Below are 22,573 nucleotides of genomic sequence, written 5' to 3' on the forward strand. Positions count from 1 at the left end.
ATTCCAGCAGACAACTACAACTAGTTAATTATTAACTGAAACTTGAGCTCAGCAAAGTGAAAATGAAAAGTACAAAAAGCTTCATGAAACCAAACCTTGATACATGTACATAAAACAGAGAATGCAATTGGGTAGATTTAACTCATTATTATTTCTATCATTATTTATTTATTTAAATTTTATATTCATTTTCATTTATTATTATTATTATTATCATTATTATTGGTTTTTTTTTTTTTTTTGGGGGGGGCACACACACTCCTGTGATAGTGGCAAGTTATATATATGTATATTATTTTTCAATCAGAATGCTAAACCAAGAACATAAAACCCATATATACATACAACAGAATAAATAGAGCAAATAAAGACAATGCAAATGTGCTGATACATGTATAATAACTTTGAATATATTACTATAATTAGCAAAACAAGAGAAGAATTCATAAAACACAAATAATGTTCACAAATTAACTATAAATTCAAATTTGTAACACTATACTTGCTTTGTGAATACAATCCATGTTGTTGTGGTGATTAATAACAAGTATAGTACAATGGATAAATCAGATAACACAATGTGTTGGAAAAGTGCACGACTTTATAATTAAATTCAATTAATATTGCCATAAGCTACATTATACCTAGTCCTTAACACAAAATTCTGTCTTCTTAAATGACAAGCATTCAACATATGAAAAAGCCATTGCATATTAGTCTGCAGGTACAGACCCTTGGCTTTCACAATTCGCATAGTGCATAATGCAGAGTCTGAAGTAGTGAGACTAGATTCACTATGTTCTGTGGCTGTCTCTCATTTGCCGAGCACAGAGCCTTTGGCGTCTAGTCTTAACTCTAGACCTGTTATGGGTTAAAGTGACAAATATGAGTCTGTGTTTGCAGACTAATTGTAGATAGCAACAGCTCATTCGGCAGGTAGAGTGGGGGTTTCGGATTCATGTGACCTGGTTTTGATACCCACTTGGTACTTCAAAGGGCCCTTTGAAATTCATCCCCATCATCGAGTCCCTCGGAGAGGACCTTCAGCCTTCAGTCCTCTGGTTGCGTGCTTTCAAGCATTTGACAGGCTTTCTGTATCGCAATCAGGTAATACAACGCCACCACAAATATTTTAGAAAAAACAAAAACATTTTCACTTTTATACATGCAATGCAGCATATAGATGATGATTGGCCAACATAATAATGCTAATCTGTGTATGATGAAATTCAATGGATGCCATGAAACTTCTCTGTCTTTTGTGTCATGAAATTAGTGTAAGTACCAAAAGTCTTTAATAGGTACAGCTCCACATGTACGCATCTGCTGTGAAATTATTTGTGCTAATGATTACGAATCATCAACCATTCATCTTTTTCATGCTTTTAACCATTAAAAAATCCCATTAAACATCTCAATATCATATCTCATTAAATACAAATAGATGTATGATACATCCGTAAAAGAGTATACATGTCATGTTGCAATACTACTTCAGTGAGTGCTCTCAAGTGATTAGAAAGAATATCACAAACTAATGCATACAAAATGACATTTGTGTTTTACTAAACAAACATGAATGCTAAATAGATTTACATGTATATTAATCCAAACACCTATGCACTTGAAGAGGATTAAAATGTGAAATGAAAAAAAAAAAAAAAAAAAAAAAAAAGTAAATTCTAAATAGATAAACACATACCTGGCATTGATTGCTCAATGACGAATCGCGAGCATAAAGGCAAAGAAAAAGACCCCCCCCCAAAAAAAACCAAACAATGATAATACATATTTAAAATGAAATAAATAAAAATAAAAAAAGCCTGCCAAAGCACTTAAACTGGTTCTGCACATAATACAACGTGGGACTCCCTCCGAAGAACACTTATTGAAATATTACAGATAAATGATAAACACCCTTACACATGCTTTCAAACACCACAAACATACACACACAGAAAGATTTGTTCACACAAATGTATTTGTTTATTTATCAGTGGATATTGAGTGTTGAACTCAATAAAATCTCCAACACCTAGAAACACATTTTTTTCCCAATAGGCCTACAAATGGTAGAAGGGGTAGTCCTCATAAATATTCATGAACAGGCCTTCAGACACAAACTTATTCATCATGATGTCATGAATGGGCATATGAATTATGAATATTCATGATAGGCCTATAAATTTTTGTTATTCATATTCTGTTTTGTTCCTACTAACTTTGTCAATTTGGTTGAAATGAAGAAAATAAATTCAATCAATCAATCAATTGTAGCCTTAGGACTAATAAAGAATGGGTTGAAATTACAATCCTCATGAATATTGGAGGAATACATAAATTCCCAAAGAAATGGCACAGCGATGTACAAGTGATGTCAAATAACTCTTTTGCATACCACTTTATCATAGGTTTTGAGTTCTCAACAGCAACAGCCACATTTTTAATCCGATTTTGACAGGGAAATATTGCTTCAATTTTCTTGCGATAGAAAGGGAAAAAGAGAGCACTCTTTTATCCACTTGAAAATGTTGTCTTATTCACCTCCTTCTTGATGAAAAAAAACCCCATTCTGCCTAGTGTCTTCACTGTTTAAAAACAATTTATTTTACACCTGTACATGTAAAACTGTACAGGACAATTGTCTGAACTCAAAACCTGTTATATTTGGTAATTATGTGCATTATGCCAAGAAAGTTCATGATAAAGTGACACTCAGTGAAGTTCAATTTGAGGAACAAGGCTAACGTCTTCAGCCCAATAAACATACAACATTCCAGATTTCATCTGCCTTTGAACTGTTACAGCCATTCAATCATCATAATTGTTGTTGAACATAAAACAAGGGTGCCAGCCCTTTGCAAAACAACATTTTATAACATCACTTTGTATAAGTCCAACAAAGTTCCTACACTAATACACAAATTACCATGGAGATTAGGGAATAATCATCATATTTGCAACTTACAGCTGCACTAAAAATCAAAATATATTCACCTCTCTTTGCAAAGGTTCCATGTCTCCAATACAAATATAGTGACATTGAATAAATATCCAAGTGCACTTTATATTAATTATCAACCACACCAGACAAAAGAAAACGTATATACAAAATTTATATTTGCTCAAGGTATAAAACATGACTTGTACTGATTAACATTCCATTATTGTTTGCGCTTAATAGTACTTCAGCAATGCTGCAAAAAAAAAAACTTCTAAATACTACCATTTCCTTACACCTGTGAAGAATAACTACTTAGAAGCCCTGTCTCTGATGAATAAAATGAATGAGCATTAAATTCTCCACAAGTAACGAATTGAACATGTCTGTATTATAAAAGACCTTGTCTATGTAGGTGCTTCGCATTCTAAAGTAGTTTGGATTTCAAACTTACGGATGTCAAACAAGGATTTAGGAGTGACTTTATAGTCGCACTTAAATTCCCAGTTGCGTGCGTTATAAGAGGCATAACCGCATTGGTCAACTCAAGTCACACTAAGAGGTCATGCGCTACTGCGTATTAAGATTGCATTACTCCAAGTCACACTTCACTCCTTGTGACCCCCCCTCCCCCCAAAAAAATACTGTCTACAAGTACAAAATTATCTAATTTTATCTTCTTATCACCACAGAACAACCATACCTCATTCTTTGGTTTCCTAGGCCTCCAATTTTAATATTTTTGGGGCTAGGCCACTTTTTATATGGCACATTCCTATACCATAGCACAAAAATTTAAACATGTAAAGGCCACACAAAATATCCAACACCAATGGGATGAACATGGGGAAGGGGGGGGGGGGGGTATGGCAGTCGATTGCGCACCTTGGATTAATTCAATCCATGGTTTCCCTTTATACAACTTACATTTTTCTGAAATTATAATATGAAGTTTCATGTGCAGCGAGCAGACCTGCTAACCTTAAAAAAGAAAAGTATTCTTAGAAGGAAAAAAAAGTATTCTCAGGAGGAAAAAAAAGTATTTTTTGACAAAAAGAGTATTTTTAGAAATTTGTCTCAACGTAACAATCGCCAGCCTGTTGTCGTGAGATCGGTGAATAAACTGGAAATGACTCTACTTGAAAACTTGATAATTCACCCTTTTAAGCATGTGCTCGAAGGCAAGAATGTCCCTGTTTTTTTCCGGTCTGGGACTGATGGAACGGCGCTGGTGTCACGCGCAGTGTATAAAACATACTCCATGATCGGAAATACAAAAAAAGTAACAAACCATACAAAAAAGTATTAGTTGATTCATAGCAAAAAAGAGGAACAAATACTCTCAAAAGGGAACGGTTGGCATGCCTGAGCGAGGGGACCAATTGTGCGTGAATCCATGTGCAGAGTAATATAACAGAATGCAAATGCCAACATAGTATGCCTAGCATACAAGCTTGGAAGCTCTTCATAGAATGCTCCCCAGGGAGTGGTGAAAGTGCATGAATTCTGTGTTGCTATTAAAGCCATAATCAAATGAACAGTGTACATGTAGTAATGTATCTATACAGCACTCTGCTTGTTATTTTCCCTAAGTAAGTGGTGGCATGGGCATTTATCTTGTCAATGAAAATTTTGTCTCTGGTATAAATGCCCTTTGTTCAGTCAATAAAATGTGTACCAGCCAAAGATAATGTGTCCTATTGTGTCCGTGAAGGAAGTACTGACAAAAAAGAAAGGGAGAGAAAACACCCAAAACACTACCTGGGCCCGTTGCATAAAAGTAACTATTATGGTAACTTTGCCATCCAATGGTAACTACCATGGTAACAATGCTCATCAGCCAATCAAAATCAAGGATTCCGGGTAAGATACCGTTGCAATGCAAAGTTATTACATAACAGTAACTTTAATGCAACAGGGCCCTGGTAAGGGATTGGTAAGTGTTTTGCAGGGGTGTCTGTAAAGTAATGCACAATATCACGCACAACTCGTACAAGTCAGCTAAAGGATTTTGGCACAAGAGAAGGTCACCAGTCATGGGTAAAGTCATTCATAACTTACCAACGGTTTTAGGAAACACAATAGATTCATTATTCATGTAACAGAGATGTATCATTTTAACCCAAGAAAGGGGCAGAAGTCGCATGTTAAGTCACTCGTAACTTATGAACAGATTTCTGAAACGCAATACATTCATTATTCGGGTACTTCGTCAATGTCATCGCACATATGGCCCCATTTGCTCTTACAGCAGAGGATACACGGAGCGACGAGGAGGAGGAACGGTGACGCGATGAGCAGGAGGAATCCAAAGCCAGCAAACACACACACAATCTGTAGGAAAGATACAAAGTATTGTAAAGCATGTTTATGTCAAAGAGCTGGTTTGGTAATTCCTACAAATGTATGTCTAATTTGATGGAATTTTAAGTGTTTTTTTATGTTCCTTTCACTTCCCATTGAACTTGGCCTTTCATTTGGTTCACATTCACATAGCCTGCAAACTGTCTACTTCAAGGATAGTCTAATGCCACTTGGCCTACACTTATTTGGTGATATTCTGATAATTAAACTTAGGTTTAACCCTAGTCTAAGCTGGAATTTTAAACCAAACTTCTATGAAATGCTGGGCACCATATTTTTCCATAATCGATGCAATTGTAATGTACCAATGCATTCATTAAATGTCATTACATTTGAGTACTTTCCTATTGATTCTCTTTCATGACTCAATTAATTTATTAACAATATCTTTCACAATTTTCTGCGGCAGAATTAGAATAATTTGTAATTGGTGAATAAGTTGACAACTGGGACTCCAACAAAGTGCGGTCTAAGTTAACCCAGGTTTAGCTAAACCGTGGCTAGCAGAGTACCATTTTATTTAGTCTACTCTCAATTTGATCTAATTGCTAGTTGTTCTATACTTGTTCTTATATCTACTTAGTCCAATACTCATTTAGTCTAATATCAAGTTGGGTTACTTTCAAATTCATCTACCTATTACATTTTACTTTGTCATACGAACGTTTCGTTTGATAAAAAGTTCACCTAATCATATTGGCTAAGTGACAGTAAACAGAGTAGTATAAACAGACAAATGGTTTAACCCTAAGGGCAATATTCTGATAATCAAGCCTTGGTTTAACCCTAGTCTAAGCTGGAATCTTAAACCACATTTCTATGGAATGCTGAGCTTTACAATATTTTTTCCCCATATTCGTGGCAATTATAATGCATCAATGAATTCATTACAATTCATTATACTTTTATATTTCCCTATTCTTCCCATTTCATAGCTCAATCAGTTTTTAAAAACTTTTCTGCAACAGGATAAGAATAATTTTTAATTGGTTTAATTGGTGATTTAGTTGGCAACCGGCACAATCTGCTCCATGAAACAAGGAGTGTAATCTGATTTGCTACAGCTAAAATTGATCAATCCATTGTAAAATTGCAACAGAATATTTGCAATTGATTGCAAATATTTTCTTGCAACACCCCCAAGTCATGGTCATTTGACAGCATCAGAGACTGTCATAAGAACCATAAATCAAAGACAGAAAATTTCATAAAGGACCTAAATAAAGGGGGTCGGACTACATATTTTAAGGAATTGCCCAATAGATAAAGCAGGTATTGACAAGGAGGCAATTTACATTTCATTGAGCCTGATATTGCATTTTTCACGAGTGAGTATTAAGGTAGTCTAATGGAGATAACTTACCTGAGCTCGATGAAAGATGACCGTTGTCCTGGAATGTCCTAATTTATTCTTGCATGGACCTTTGTCGTAATGACGCAGGAGAAAGTCATTCTGAAAAAAAATGAGAAAAAAAATGAATGTATAAATTGTGAAGTATTGGAATTACTAAAAGCTTCTATTTTGTGGAAACTCGTCTTTGTGTAGTAAAATGTCAATCCCTTCTTAAATCAAAGGCAGGGAGAGATCAAAAAATGTTTTTTACCTCCTCAAACATTCCTTGGCAATTCATACCACCTCTGTATCTCTTTTATTCAATTATTGTCCAAACTCCTTGGGATATTTTTACCTGATTCATTTTGCTCCCAATAATCTCTGGTAATCACACTTTATTCTTCATCTCCATGTTCTCTATTCAATACATCCTTTATTCTATTTGTAAAACATCTAATGATTTAGTTACATGTTCATTCTACCAACCACCCCCACCACCACCACCATCACCAGCCCCACCTAATGCGCCGGCATTCATCATAAAAAGATGCTCATGGCACAATAAAATAAAGAAAAGAAAAAGAAAAGAAGGATAGAAATCCTACTAAAAAGAGGTGGGAAAATAACAATTACCTATTTAAAAAAAGCTTGTGTGAATAGCCAGGTTTTTAGAGAACTTTTGAAAGTGGTGAGACAAGAAACATTGAAGATTTCTTTTGGAAGTTTCTGTTTCTGTTTGTGGTAACTCCCGTAGGAACTCGGCAGGACAGCATTTTTTGCTGGTAAAAAGTTTATTCCATAGGAATGGCCAAGCATGTTGAAATGATCGATCCCCCCATGAATTATGAGATTGTGGTACAGCAAATAACATAGATCAATTGATTCAATTAACATCTCTTTTCTCCCCTTCTACGAAGATTTTTTTCATAATCTTGCAGGCTTCCTTATCTGCAGCTTCCATAAAACCCTTCAGATTATCCTCATGAATCTCTCGCACTGTGGCTCATTTCGCTCCCCCCATCGACATGCAAAATGTACTTTGTAAACAAAGGAGAACACACCAAGCTGTCAAGATATCATTGAATTTACGGATATACATTCATAACTAGAATATTTTTTTGGAACAAACATGCATTTTATATGTTGACTTTGCTGGCTTTCCATAGTTGTGATTGATCGGATCAATCACAACTCTTTGTAAGACGGGCCCCCGATCTATACTCACATCAAGGTTGGTGAGACAGTACACTTTATTTTTCATCTCCATGTTCTCTATTCAATACATCCTCTATTCTATTGTAAAACATCTAATAAATTAGTTACATTTTCATTCTACCACCCCCACACCACCACCCCTGCCCCCTTAGCTTGACTTAGATCAAATGATTTAATTAACATCTTTCTCCTCCCCTTCTACGAAGATTTTTTTTATAATCTTGCAGGCTTCCTTATCTGCAGCTTCCATAAAACCCTTCAGATTATCCTCATGAATCTCTCGCACCGTGGCTCATTTCGCTCCCCCCATCGACATGCAAAATGTACTTTGTAAACAAAGGAGAACACACCAAGCTGTCAAGATATCATTGAATTTACGGATATACATTCATAACTAGAATATTTTTTTGGAACAAACATGCATTTTATATGTTGACTTTGCTGGCTTTCCATAGTTGTGATTGATCGGATCAATCACAACTCTTTGTAAGACGGGCCCCAGGTAGACTATCGGTTGGTTTTGGTACAGCAAATAACATAGATCAATTGATTCAATTAACATCTCTTTTCTCCCCTTCTACGAAGATTTTTTTAATAATCTTGCAGGCTTCCTTATCTGCAGCTTCCATACAACCCTTCAGATTATCCTCATGAATCTCTCGCACCGTGGCTCATTTCATTGTGGCCCAGTGGATTAGTCTTCGGACTTTGAAACAGAGGGTCGTGGGTTCGAATCCCAGCCATGGCGTAATTTCCTTCAGCAAGAAACTGATCCACAGTGTGCTGCACTCGACCCAGGTGAGGTAAATGGGTACCGGTAGGAAGTAATTCCTTAAAAAGCTGTGTGCGCTATGAACGCCTAGCTTAGCCGGGTAATATAGGAGCGCCTTGAGCACCTAACAAGGTGGATATGTGCGCAATATAAATACCCTATATTTCGCTCCCCCCATCGACGCCCCCGATCTATACTCACATCAAGATTGGTGAGACAGTACCAGCAGAAGACGTGCTGACAGTTCTTACACATCATCTGGGCACAGCCTGCATCCCTTTCAATGGGTATGTGACAGAATGGACAACGTTTGATGGCCACTTCATCCGAATCCTCTTTCTGAATACTACAACAAAATAATAACAAGACAAAGTATAATTATGTATCATCAGAACTTTTGATAACAATAAGTAAAGATGAACTTGCAAAGTGTAGCAATCTTCTGTAAATAGAAGTAATAGTCAAACCATATTATATAATTAAATATTATATCATTAAATATTATATCATTAAATATTAAATGACTTGTTTAGTACATGTAGAGCTAGCTATTAAAAGAAATACTAATGATATATCCCAAAATCAACAAGAATAATTAAAGATGAACTTGTACAGTGTAGCGAGCTAATAAGAGGATCATAATAAGTATTACTAAAAATAAATAGCGATGAATTTAAATAGTGTAACCACTAAATAAATAATACCCCGCCAAGTTTTGATGAGAACATGTTATGCCTTAATATATAACACCAAAACAATCTTAAAATAGCTTACCTACACAGGTGAGTTTAAAACATTTACTTAAAAACAGGAACTGGGCCTTTCTTATTGCAATGAGAATTTGGTTCCACAGTTTAGGAGCTGCAAAGTAAAGTGTGCGTTCTTCAAGACTTGCTTTAACCTTCTCCAGGCCGGGGTACTTTGGGGGAGATCATATGGCCAGAGGGGGGGGGGGGGGGGGGCTCAGGCTCGGATGAAACAAATCAATATTAAGCCCAATGACCTCTCACTATAACCCATGTTACAGGGGAGTGGAATAATAGCGCACAACATACATGTATGCTCACCCTAACATATCAAGAATATGGGAGGTTCCTCTGGACTTCCCTGAAACGCTTCCGGTTCCTTTGGCTAATTTACTACATGGTCTTGCCCCATGCCAAGGTGCTTTGCAGATTGAACAGAATGTAAGCCCACACTGCAGAAGAGATAAAACAAGATGATGAATATTGGAAGGTATTCTGATAGCTACGGTTTAAAGGTTCAAGTCCACCCCAGAAAAATGCTGATTTGAATAGAGAAAAATCAAACTAGCACAACACTAAAAATTCAAAATCGGATGTAAAATAGGAAAGTTACATGTATGACATTTTAACCCTATATCAATTTTGCCGCTACACCGTTGCACAAATTTTTTTGACCGCGCCGCTCACTGACCTTTTACTTTCAAGTCTTGCACATCTTTTGAGACCAAATTTGTGATGCCCGGGTACGCAGTTCAGAATTGTACGCAATATTTGGTAAGGGCATGTCGGTCCCAAAATTGCTCAAAAACGTGATTTCATGTACAGAGCCAATGCAAATTCTGTTTTCAACCAAAAATCAGAGATGTACATGTATGATTATTTTCACTTTTGTTGGTTTAGATGGATTTATTTAATGTTATTTAAGATCTCTAAAGGATCCCTGACAAAGTTCAAACAAGGAAAAACATAAGAATTAAAAAACAATAAGATACATAGGAAATTAATTATTTTTGGGCAATTTTTTTGAAGATTTTTGTTAGAAATGTAAAAATTTATGTTTGCCAAAAATTAGCATTCTACTAGCTATATAAAATGAGTCTATAGCAAAACCATCAAAAAAAAATAAGGCAAATTTCATATGCTTATTTGCATAATTAATCAATACTACAACCCTGCATGCTACCTTTGAACAGCTGAATTTCTTTCCAGTGAGGCGGAGGAGTTTCTTTCCTTTGCTCTTCCCTTGTTCCCCTTCTTGCTTCTTCTCCTTCTCCGTCTGCCTACAGACTGTGTTACATCCCACCCTCGGGCACCAGGCACGGCTTGGGTCTAATTCCACTTCTATAAAAAATCAAGAATACCATATATATACCCTGTTGTTGTGTGTCCGGACAATCGATTTTCAAACAGCCATTTGGAAAAAGTGACAAGCAAATCTTATCAGTTTTCAGTACAAAATGTTAAAAACAATTGACAAAGATGGTATTCTGATATGAACAGTAAGGATGTTCCATATCTTAATATTTGCATTAAATTTCACTTCGTTTTATTACAAAATCTGGTCCCAGAGCTATCATTAGGTAGTCTGCTGTGCAAACCCTTCACTCGAGTAAAGGGTCTGAATTGCAGCCTACTCATGCCTTGTGTACTGAAGGCCCTCTCGCTCCTGAATTGAAACAAGTTTTGTATGTGCTAGTCTTTGTGTGGAGACACACTTGTTGATCAAAGCTTCAACCAGGGTCTGTTCAGGAACTGCAGAATAATCGTTAGGTGTACAGAGGCCCTTAGATTGATACACATATGCCAAACATTCATCACGAAGAAATTACATTAATTGTGCTGTAAAATTTTCAAAATGTTGATATTGTACGTTTTGTGGGGTTCTCTGGGCTGAAGATAATTGTATCTTTAGTCTAGAGTAAAATTCACCGAGCAAACTGCTGAAAACTGCATGAAAATCTGTTGACAAAATAACAAAGTTATTATTTAATTTTACATTTTAGCAATCCATGATTGTATGTATGACTTCACCTGTTAGGAAGATTATTTCCTGAAAGATCATAGACAAGAACCTTTCTATAAATGTACATGTATGCACAAAACAACTGTTGTAGGATTTCATAGAAGGTCATGTGATCACCTACTTACTTGGTGATTTTTGCATAACTTTGCGAATACCACTTCAACTTGTCTTTATCTCACTGTATACGCTCTATTATTATAATATATTTTCTGAAAGAAAATTGCACAATGAACCAAAATATGCACTCAGAAATAGCAAAAAATATAAGGCATATTTAAGATCTCATATAAGCCCCCCCTCCTTCTGATCTCTGCCACCGATCGCGACAAAAACTGGCAAGCGCGTTACCCATGGCATAATCTACAAAGACTATAAGATAAAATTCTGTGAAAAATATCATTGCTCATTAATTGTACTAATTTATGCGTAAAATAAAGTTTGCTCTTATTAACTAAATAATACCCCTAGAATGCTAATTTTTTATACACAGGCTATTCATAGAGATTTAATCAAATGTACTTTAAAATAATTTCAACATCGCATTCACTTTTTAATATGTATTTTATTGTTTTCTAAATTTCCTATGTAATTCTTTGTTTTTTACTGTATTTTCAATGGAAAGTTACAGGGATTTCAGTTATTGCAAGCGAGACATGTAAAACAAACAAAAAACTCCACAAAACATCTCAATTTATTGGAGCGGATTGAATAACACAACAATCAAATCACATTTAACCTACATGTAGTTTATCTTTATTTCAATTTTTTTTCTTTCAGACAAAAATTGTCATCTTACCTTTCATGAACTTAACTTTCTTGAATTTTTCAAAAGAAGCATCATCCACCAGCAACCGAATCTTCAGATGAAAAAAAATTAAAAAAGCGATAGAATTATAAAACTCAATACCTTGCTGGATTAGACAAAAAGAAGACATTCTTTAAAAAAATAAAAACAATCAAATAATCATTTGAGAAATTGATGTTTAGAATTTTCCCAAGCAAATTTATGTGTACAGTACAAATCCACATGTACACCAGTCGATGTACGTTTATATGCAAATGACATGCTCAGAATATATGAACGCGGCTTGGACAGGAAGAGTGCGTAGCCTCACGGCACGTCGCGTTAACCCCCATCCTCTATTCAAGGCTATCCACATTATTCCCCATCTCCCGTTTTGTACATTGAAAGTGTGCGTTGGGGCTTAAAAAAAACCCCACATGTATGGGCCATTCGGATTAGTTTCACCAAGTTTTGAATTCATATTTATACCTTCAAACAGCCATTTTAAAGAGGCTATCGTCTGGATTGGTTTATTACCACAAGCCAATCAATGCCCCTGCCACCTCCGAAATCCCATTCTGAGGCCTGTGAAAAGATGAAGGTGTATCACGACCTCCATCTTCACGTTCAACAAAGTCAGGTAAGTTGTGGAAAATATTGTCTTGCCTTCCTGCTGAATCCCACAACCATAGAGGTTGATTATCATGGTGAATCGAATAATGAAGATAAGTTAAAGGACAAGTCAACCCCGACAAAAAGTTGATTTGAATAAAAAGAGAAAAATCCAACAATCATAACACTGAAAATTTCATCAAAATCGGATGTAAAATAAGAAAAGTTATGACATTTTAAAATTTCACACAACAGTATATGCACAGCCTTGCCAGTATGCAAATGAGGGGACTGATGACATCACGCACTCACTATTTCTTTTGTACTTTATTATCTGAAATAAGAAATATTCTTATTTTCTCACCCATGTCACTTGAAATCGAGCTTTATTCCTCCCTGAACTTGTGGAATTAACATTGTTTAACATTATGTAGTTCAGTCAAGTTTTACATTATTGTCAATTCTGTATAAATTGAAATATTGTATAATTCAAGCAATAAAAAACAAAAGAAATAGTGAGTGATGGACATCATACTTCATAGACTCTCGCATTTGCATATCACTGAGTTGTGCATATAACTGTTTTGAGAAAAATATGCGAAACTGTCATAACTTTCTTATTTTAAATCCGATTTTGATGAAGTTTTCAGTGTTGTGCTTGTTAGATTTTTCTCTATTTATTCAAATCAACATTTTTCTGGGGTGGACTTGACCTTTCAAGAAGACAGCTGTCTTGCAATGTCTCAAGCCAGAGATCTAGTATTAACCACCTAAGTTTCTATTTTATTTTCTCCTTTATTAATTTGGCTAATAATTAATTTGCAGGAAGGATTCCCTTACAAATTTGTTTCTGATCTCACCTCTTCATCGGATATCTTGCCATGCTCCTTGCAGGCAGCATCTGGACATGTTACAACAGAGACAGCGCCCTCTTCTGTTAAGACTCCCAAGTACTGTTGAAGACACTGATAATGAATGCAAAGTGTTAAAAGTGAGGCATGGGAATAAAGATCACATGAAAAAGAAGAAGAAACAACCCCTTATTCAGACACGGAGCTTATACCGGGTATATATACATGTACATTTATGTGTAGCATTCAGTACTAAAAAGTGGCAAATCATGTCACATACATGTACATACTATAAAAAAATGAAGAAAAAAAATGTTTGAACTGTTACTACTTGTAAAACACCTCTGATACAGGGCACTAGTAATAATCACCCAACACCACAAGTCATAATCATAATACATGTACATGTATCTTGAATCCATTTGCACAAACTTGGACAAAGATAATTTTGGGACAACTTTTTAAGAATTTGAATAGTGCACACTGTAGTCAAGCCCAAATATATTATTATTATACTTTGCCACTTGGAGCCACTTGCAAATAGGTGAGCCTTTTACACAAGCCAACAAAATCCAGGGCAAGCCCTGAATGCACACTCTTGATTGGATGATAATGAAGTTGCGTGTAATTCATGATGTTGCAATTGATTGTACATGTAGCTCTTTCTGCATCGGGCCCCAGATCCTATTGACTTTACCTGTAGCAAAAATATTGAATAGAGTTGAAAGTCTACAGAAATAATATTCCGATCAGAATACCACAGATGGTTTGAATTGTAGTGCAACAGAGCGAAAAAAAAACGACGAGACAAATCAAATCCCAGTCTTGATCATCAGATTCATGACAGTAAACAACTGCAGCATCCTCTTATTCCTCTACCTACATGTATTTATAGGATAGATTGGCAGCTTCTTACATGTACATGTATCTGATCTGCAGGTTTCCTTGTGGATAGCACTACCATCAAAAGTTAACTTACCTTTTTACAGTAAAGACAGGAACACATGTGCATTTGATGCATCTCTTGTAGTTTACATTCACATAGGCAAAGCTTACAGGTGATCATAGGGTCGAGGGCGAGGTTTCCGCTGATGGTATGACACGACGATACCCTCCGACAGTATTGTTCATGAGTGGACGGACGGCGGGAGGACCCGCTTCCCCGCCCCCGTAGGAGCTTCTCGTCCAACGACAGCGTACGCCACGATGACGAGGGAAGGGACTCTTGTGGAAAGGAGTTTTCTGAGGTTGTACTGGTACTGCAGCAGCCTTGATCCGATAGTGATTTAGTCTCGTCCAGAGATAGGGTTCGAAGGGATGTCAAAGATGGACGGATGGCATCTGGACTACTTTCTGGTTGTAATGGATTTGACATACAGAAGGCTTCCTTTCCAGCCATCTTCAGTCTCAATGAATGGTGTAACTACAGAAACACAACCATGGTCACTTGAAATCTTGAATTCAGGTATATCTAAAAGAAAAGGAACAAGAAGTCTCAATTCAGTCACATACATTAAACATGGACAATTGAATACATGATCCTTTTAATATAAAATAATGCATTTTATACATAATGTTGCTTAATTTCTGAACCGCGTACCCGGGTGACCCAAAACTGGTCTAAAAAATTGCGCAAGACTTGAAAATAAAAATTCAGCGAGCGACGCGGTTAAAAATTTCGCGCGGCGAAAATATTGCGCGAATCGTTGAGGTGGGGGGGGGGGGGCCTCCGAGGCCCTCCCCCCGGCCTGGAGTGTAGGTGAATATTCTAGATTGACCCATTAGAAGGTGCTATTTCAAATTATGCAAATGAGGGCATCCATTTTTGCATATAAATTTGCATAATTTACATGTAGCAATTTTTTTTTACATGAAGTCAAAATAAATTTTAGGGATATTTGAGGGGATATTCCCTTGGACTATTCATCCAATGTACATAGTTATGATATACCTTGTCCTCTATTAGGACTCCCAGTGTGGTGAAATAAGGTTGGCAATATTTCACTTATTTTCTGTCGTTCTTGGGGATAAATGCTTGATTTTTCTGACACTGTCAGTTTCCATTATCAGCTATTCATCATAAAACTTGGCTTTATACAAATTGAATTCTGTTAATTTTTTCTAAATTAAAAAAAGGGGTTTGGTGACAAATCAGACCAAAGTTCTTATTAAACTTTCCAACAAAAGAGGGCCCACACAAAAATATGCTCAAAATAATTTTTTTTTAGCACTCTGGAGAATAAACAAAAATGATCCCTATTGGTTAATACAAATACATAATGAAAAATAAAATCACAACTGCACGGAACCAAGTATTTTTAGTTTATACAATAGTATCTATAGTGACATTTTAAAAGATTTTTCAAAACGTATGTTGTATGCTGCATACACTGTACATGTAGATTCACCACAGACAGGCCACAGGGTGGTTGCAGAGAGCAAGTGCCTTGAACCTGACCATACATGTACACGAGATACAAACAATAAAAATGAACAATAAAAAATGAAATAATTCATTTAACAATTAATAGCCATGTACCTCTGGAATAATTGGAGGAAAACTTGAAAATATGGGATTATAAATAATAGACAATCACAATATTGCCTCTATCTTAAAATATGCATACATTTTCCCCACATGACACTAAGATTGCCAAAGCCTCAGGTAAACTAGAACTGCACATCGATTTTCCAAGATTTCATTTAAGTCATTTGTTAAAATAATCAGAACTGTGCATACATGTACTGTACATGTAGTCAATGTCTAATCACGAACTGCTTCTCTCAAACAAAACTAGCAGTGCGAGCCTACATTGTATGTTTGTTTGTCGACAAACGTTCCACCAAAGTCTTAACAATAAAAAGATTGGACACTTTGCTAACTTCGCGTAACGCTTTGCATCGATTTACGTGTAAAATAGTTTTTGTGCCTTGTCTTTCCCTTGTAGTATCTAAACATGCTGGAACAGCCTTTCCTAACTTTCACCTGAATTAAGTGCCTATTATTCATAACAAAAATGGCCTATCGAGACGGGGGTAGAAGGAGATAACTTTCGTTTTTTGAGGTTCCAGTCTGTGTAGGGTGTCTGAAGCCACACTGAAAAGTGTCAGCATAAACAGGCTAATTTAGGGGAAAATATGGCACATTTTTTCGGGGAAGTTCAGGATACTAGAAAAATGTGATCTGAATTGATTATTAACTTGTGTTTGGCATGTATGGAAAGAGAAAATTCAGGGGCTTCTTTTGACAGTAAGGACAAGTTTATATGATCATTTTAAATAAGGATTTAGAGATAAATTGCAAACCCTTATTTTTGTGTGTGTTGAGATTGCCATTTCTCCATGCGTTTTCTATGGGAAAATGAAATTTCTGTTTTGCACAATTTTTTTCACTTTGTCGCAATTTTTCATTGTGATCTGGTTTCCGAATCTTTATAAAAATCATACCATCAGATAGAGCATAAAAAATCCTATTGGACTCTTTATGGACAAGTTTTTGGCATTAATAATAAATTTATAACAGCTCTCGGAAGCAAAAAATTTGGATTTGTGTGTGTCCATTTCTTAACTACACAGTCTATGGCAGAGAAATGCTGAAAATTTACCTAATTTCATTCTTCTTTTTTGCAGCCAATAATTGGATCTTTTTCAAAAATGTTACATTTCTGTCAGTCTGAAGGTCATTTCTCTTCAAATTCACAAAGAAAATGTGATATTTTCTTGAAATAAGAAAAATAATTTTTTTCTCCAGACACCCTAGTCTGTGCCCAGATGTCAGGAAACTGCCACTCGTTAGACCTTCATCCATATAATCGTTGTAAGTGCATAATTTCTGTTTTCACAATTCATTTAGAGAAATATTTATACCATAAATCACCCTAGTCCCGTGACTGAGTATGGTAAAATACACGGTAAGCCCCTGGGCTCATATCATCTCGCGTGCGAAGGAATATCATTCATAATAACGCGACACACACGACACATCCATATACTACTGGGCTTTCGCCCACATAAAACATCACACATCATTAGGGATTTCTACGAAGCCCCAAACCGGACATTTTTGACAACCAAAAAAAAAAAGTTATCACGTACGTACGTAGTATTATTACGTACGTACGTGATAATTATTACGTACGTACGCAGTATTATTGCGTACGTACGTGATAATTATTACGTACGTACGTGATAATTATTACGTACGTACGTGATAATTATTACGTACGTACGTGATAATTATTACGTACGTACGCAGTATTATTGCGTACGTACGTGATAATTATTACGTACGTACGTGATAATTATTACGTACGTACGCAGTATTATCACGTACGTACGCAGTATTATTACGTACGTACGTGATAATTATTACGTACGTACGCAGTATTATTACGTACGTACGCAGTATTATTACGTACGTACGTAGTATTCTAATTTTCATTGGTCTATGGAATCCGATATTCGCCGAATGTGGCCGACATCGGCACCCCGCATTGGCCCAACCAACGTCAGCTTGCTAGCTGGGACCATGGTTGGACCATAGTCATGCTGGTGATGATCATGACTTTTCATCGAATATAGGGCCTATATAACAGGGACCTGGGAACGATTTTTTCAGTGGGGGTGCTGAAATCTCTCCTCAAAGGTGGGGGGGGGGACACAATAATTGAATTTTCCATAATTACACACACACACACACCTCTAAGGGCACCACACACACACCAACCAATCCTCCCCCCACACACATATATATATATATATATACATATATATGACAGTCACTTCTTAGCTTTCTTCTTATAAAAGAACATAGATATATAATGAGATAAGTCGAGCGCGATCGAAACGCGAGCTATTTTTTGGGGGGGAAATTCATGTATTTTGTCCTGAAAAATTGAATATTTTGAGCAATGTTTGTGGTCCTGAACAAGATGCGTATGTAACAAATAATAACTGCGAACGTGATCAGTGCGAGCAGATATTTTTTATATACGCTCTGGTCTGATCGAAAGGAAAGTGTTATAAGGAATGTTTGCAGTTACTCATTAAGACGATTCATATATCACCAATCAAATAATGCGAGCGCGAAGCGCGAGCTGAAAAAATTGACATTCCGATCTAAATACTGGACATTCTAAGCACTTTTTGCAATCATGAACAGGATAAGATGCGAGCGCGAAGCGCGAGCGGAAACAAAATTGAGATTTCAGACAAAAAAACGAGACATTCTAAGCACTTTTCTAATCAAGAACAGGATAGGTATATAAATATACAATTGATGCGAGCGCGAAGCGCGAGCGGAATTAAAAATGAGATTTCAGACCTAAAAACAGGACATCTTAAGCACTTTTCTAATCATGAACAGGATAGGTATATAACTATACAATTGATGCGAGCGCAAAGAGCGAGCGGAAACAAAATTGAGATTTCAGACCGATAATTGGGACATTCTATTCATGTTTTGAAAATCAAGAAAATGATGGGTAATTGGATATATTCTTACATTAATAATGTGAGCGCAAAGCGCGAGTAGAAAATTTTTGATATTCTGATCTGAAACTCCACACTGAATGCAATATGGTTTGAACAGATAAAGAGAAATCAGGCGAACATAAGAATAAAGATTTGATCAAAATCCGACAAGGAATATCAAAGTTATTGCATTTTAAAGATTAGCATTATTCCGGTGAAACAGTTTTAAGCATGTCTTCATTAATATTCAGTGAGCAAACTGATGATGTCATATCCCCAATTGTTATTTTGTATTTTATTATATAAAATTAGGTTTATTTGATATTTTCCCTTCAAGAACCAAAAAACAGTTGAATTGACAACTGATTTAGTCTATTAGATATTCTTTGCTGCAACTTATTTCATTATAAGGGAGACATATCATTCACACTGGTATGAAAAAATTAAACAATTTTGATTCCCATGTTATAACACAAGAAACAGGATAGTGGGGATGTGATATCTTCAACCCGCAAGGGCGGAAATCCCAGAGGGGACAGGGGGACGTGTCCCCCCTACCAAAAATAGTAGGGGGACACAATATCAAATGCCCCCCTACTATTTTTGGTCTTTCATGGAGAAAAATACATCACTTCACAATCGAAATAATAGCTTTTGGACTAAATGACCTTACATTTTGGGTGAAAAACTTTTTTTTCTTTTTTTTATGCTTGTCAAATTTTCCATGCAGGCCCTGGTCCCTCTACCTTTGGGAAGAGATTTCCGCACATGTCAACCCACCTATTTAATATTCATGACGACATGCATATCACCATTTTCATAAACTATTGCTAAACTTTAGAATTAAATAACTTAACTATTTGTTATCAGATTTTCATAAAATTGTATTTGATATAAATATTTTCAGCCCGGAGTAGCCCCAAAACAAGCTGCGTATCTGAATAAACATGCGTGCGCGTGTTTAGAGTTAGCCCTTTAGTATCTGGGCGTTGTATATAAATACTTTGTTTTTATTATAAAAATCAATAATGCGAGTGCGAAGCACGAGCAGAAAATATTTGATATTCCGATTTGAAAAAGGGTGAATTTAAACACTATTTTAAGTACTGTGTCGGAAAATTCTTAAGGGGGTGGGGGTCTACAAAACGTCGTTCATTTTCATTACATTTCTGTCATTCATCAACTTACCACTAGATTTCCAGGAGGTGTTGCCTATGGAAAATAACACATGCAGCACCCCCACATTTTGGGGTGCTTCACCCCCAGCACCCCCGCTTCCCAGGGCCATGGGGCAGGGTGAAAAAGACTGAAATTTGATTTTTATTGTCTGAATTGTAATTCTTTATACAAAACACGGGCGGTCGGGCTCGCCCACACTTGATTCGACATAAAACCCTCTAAGTTTCAAGTCCAACCACACCCTTGTCCCTCCCTGCTATCGAGTAGTCATGCAGTGTGTAAACTATAATGGTTATCACGTATCGCGCGCGACTACGTCTGTATGGTATCGGCGTGCCGGAGCTTGATTGAGTCGCGTTACTGGAATATGTGAAAGACGTTGTATGATTTGCGATTGTCGGATGTGATAATATGTACATTATAACATATATAAAAAATACAAAGGGAACCTGATTTCGTGGGGGTGCTGCCTATGGAAAATAATACACGCAGCACCCCCAGGAAAAATTTTGGGGGTGCTTCAGCGAGTTCCCATGCAGGTCCCTGCTATATAACCCACAATATTCATATGATAACCATTTCATTTGTTCTCGTCATCAGGCTGTGTTTTCAATTAAACCATTCCTTTCAGAAACTGCTAGAAACACATTGGGGAAAGGACAATTAAAGGCCTGTTATGTTAGTGTTTTGGCGAGACAGTTTTTTTCAAAAATGTACCCACACGCGACACTGGGATGAGCCCCTATTATTTTACCACCCTTTTGAAATTGCTTCGTTCTCTGCTTAAATTTGAATATGATATGGTATTAATTGATGTAAATTAAGTGAAGATGTATAGGTGTTTAAAAAAAGAAAAACTATTTGAAGAGGCTGGTATTTAAAGGGAAATTCTATGCGGGAACAATCAAAGCAGAAGGCCTATTGTAGGCCCACATAAAAATTTAAAGCCTGCGGGCTTCGCGCTAGCGCGCGTGATCAGATTTCATGTATGACCTTTTGGGAGATAACATTACGTACGTACGTAATAAATACTGCGTACGTACGTGATAATACTGCGTACGTACGTAATAATTATCACGTACGTACGTAATAATACTGCGTACGTACGTGATAATACTGCGTACGTACGTAATAATTATCACGTACGTACGTAATAATACTGCGTACGTACGTAATAATACTGCGTACGTACGTAATAATTATCACGTACGTACGTAATAATACTGCGTACGTACGTGATAATACTGCGTACGTACGTAATAATTATCACGTACGTACGTAATAATACTGCGTACGTACGTAATAATACTGCGTACGTACGTAATAATTATCACGTACGTACGTAATAATTATCACGTACGTACGTAATAATACTGCGTACGTACGTAATAATATTACGTACGTACGTAATAATACTGCGTACGTACGTGATAATTTTTTTTTTTTTTGGATGTCAAAAATGTCCGGTTTGGGGCTTCGTAGATTTCACATTCTGCTATGACACTTACCCAATCATTTAGATCCTTCCGTTACTTCTCCTTGAAGTTTCTTCTAAAAAATATGTATATTTTCTTGATCTTTAGTGAAGATTTCACGGAGATAAAATTTGGTCAGCGCCGATATCAATTTTCGTCTAAAGAGGGCAAAATTTACTACTACCTAACCTCGTACTACTACTAGTGTGAGTGGTATATATCATGTAGGCCCTATAAGGCTATATACTATATGGGCATGATGGGAGGCGGTTAACTTCAAGGCTCCATGATTATGATCAAATGACAATATCATAATCATAAAAAAATATGATCACGTAGTCCTCAAGGCTAGGCTAGTGCACATATATTGATGGACACCTTTTCAATTCCCATATTTGGCATGCACAGCTAGCGCGTCCATTGGCAAACTGGGAGTTTTGGCTCCTGTACAATCACAATCGTACATCACAAAAACGTGTCGGCCCTGTACAAAGATGTATGATATAGATTTCGCACTAGCCAGTATCGATATTGTCTTCAGAGTCTTCGAGGTTGTCAAGAAAAAACAAACCTACGACGCTCTCCGATTTTAGCAGTGCCTAATCTTACCTGTGGTACCGTATTACACGAAATGATACAAAAATAAAATAAGCAAAACACAAACTCAACCAAATAGATATGCAAACTGTTATTGAACTTACGGGTACATTACAAGTATTCTGAAGCCAGGAGAAGATCGGTGACATCGCGATAAGCACTGCATGCACGTACTACTAGTTTTACTAAGCAAAGTCGTCATTTGTTAT

At 36.4% G+C, this 22,573-nt stretch overlaps 1 protein-coding gene across 3 annotated transcripts; it reads right to left on the reverse strand.

The window, feature by feature from the left end:
* Positions 1–188: 188 nt before the first annotated feature.
* Positions 189–22,573, reverse strand: LOC129281027 (probable E3 ubiquitin-protein ligase RNF144A-A). Of its 3 annotated transcripts, none has more exons than XR_010296180.1 (10): positions 22,469–22,560; positions 14,621–15,112; positions 13,651–13,755; positions 12,191–12,251; positions 10,555–10,712; positions 9,693–9,823; positions 8,827–8,971; positions 6,669–6,758; positions 4,321–5,275; positions 189–3,914 (listed from the first exon to the last, which is right to left on the reverse strand). XR_010296180.1 is itself a non-coding variant. In XM_064111749.1 (9 exons), exons 2-9 carry the CDS (start codon positions 15,038–15,040, stop codon positions 5,138–5,140), a joined length of 1,248 nt encoding a protein of 415 aa, XP_063967819.1. In that variant the 5' UTR covers positions 15,041–15,112; positions 22,469–22,573; the 3' UTR covers positions 189–5,137. The 3 variants fall into 3 exon arrangements, 1 of the variants encoding a protein (XP_063967819.1); XR_010296181.1 differs by having other exon boundaries at positions 3,316–3,914; positions 4,313–5,275; XM_064111749.1 differs by having other exon boundaries at positions 189–5,275; positions 22,469–22,573.

Source organism: Lytechinus pictus, chromosome 17, assembly GCF_037042905.1.
Source record: "Lytechinus pictus isolate F3 Inbred chromosome 17, Lp3.0, whole genome shotgun sequence".
NCBI classification, from domain to species: domain Eukaryota; kingdom Metazoa; phylum Echinodermata; class Echinoidea; order Temnopleuroida; family Toxopneustidae; genus Lytechinus; species Lytechinus pictus.

Excerpts from the sequence above, each read along its gene's own strand:
- LOC129281027 (XM_064111749.1), bottom strand. The coding sequence starts at position 15,040 with ATGGCTGGAAAGGAAGCCTTCTGTATGTCAAATCCATTACAACCAGAA. Across the intron at positions 12,252-13,650 it reads GCAAGATATCCGATGAAGAG|ATTCGGTTGCTGGTGGATGA; the intron begins GTGAGATCAGAA and ends TTTCATCTGAAG. Across the intron at positions 9,824-10,554 it reads AGAAATTCAGCTGTTCAAAG|TGTGGGCTTACATTCTGTTC; the intron begins GTAGCATGCAGG and ends TCTCTTCTGCAG.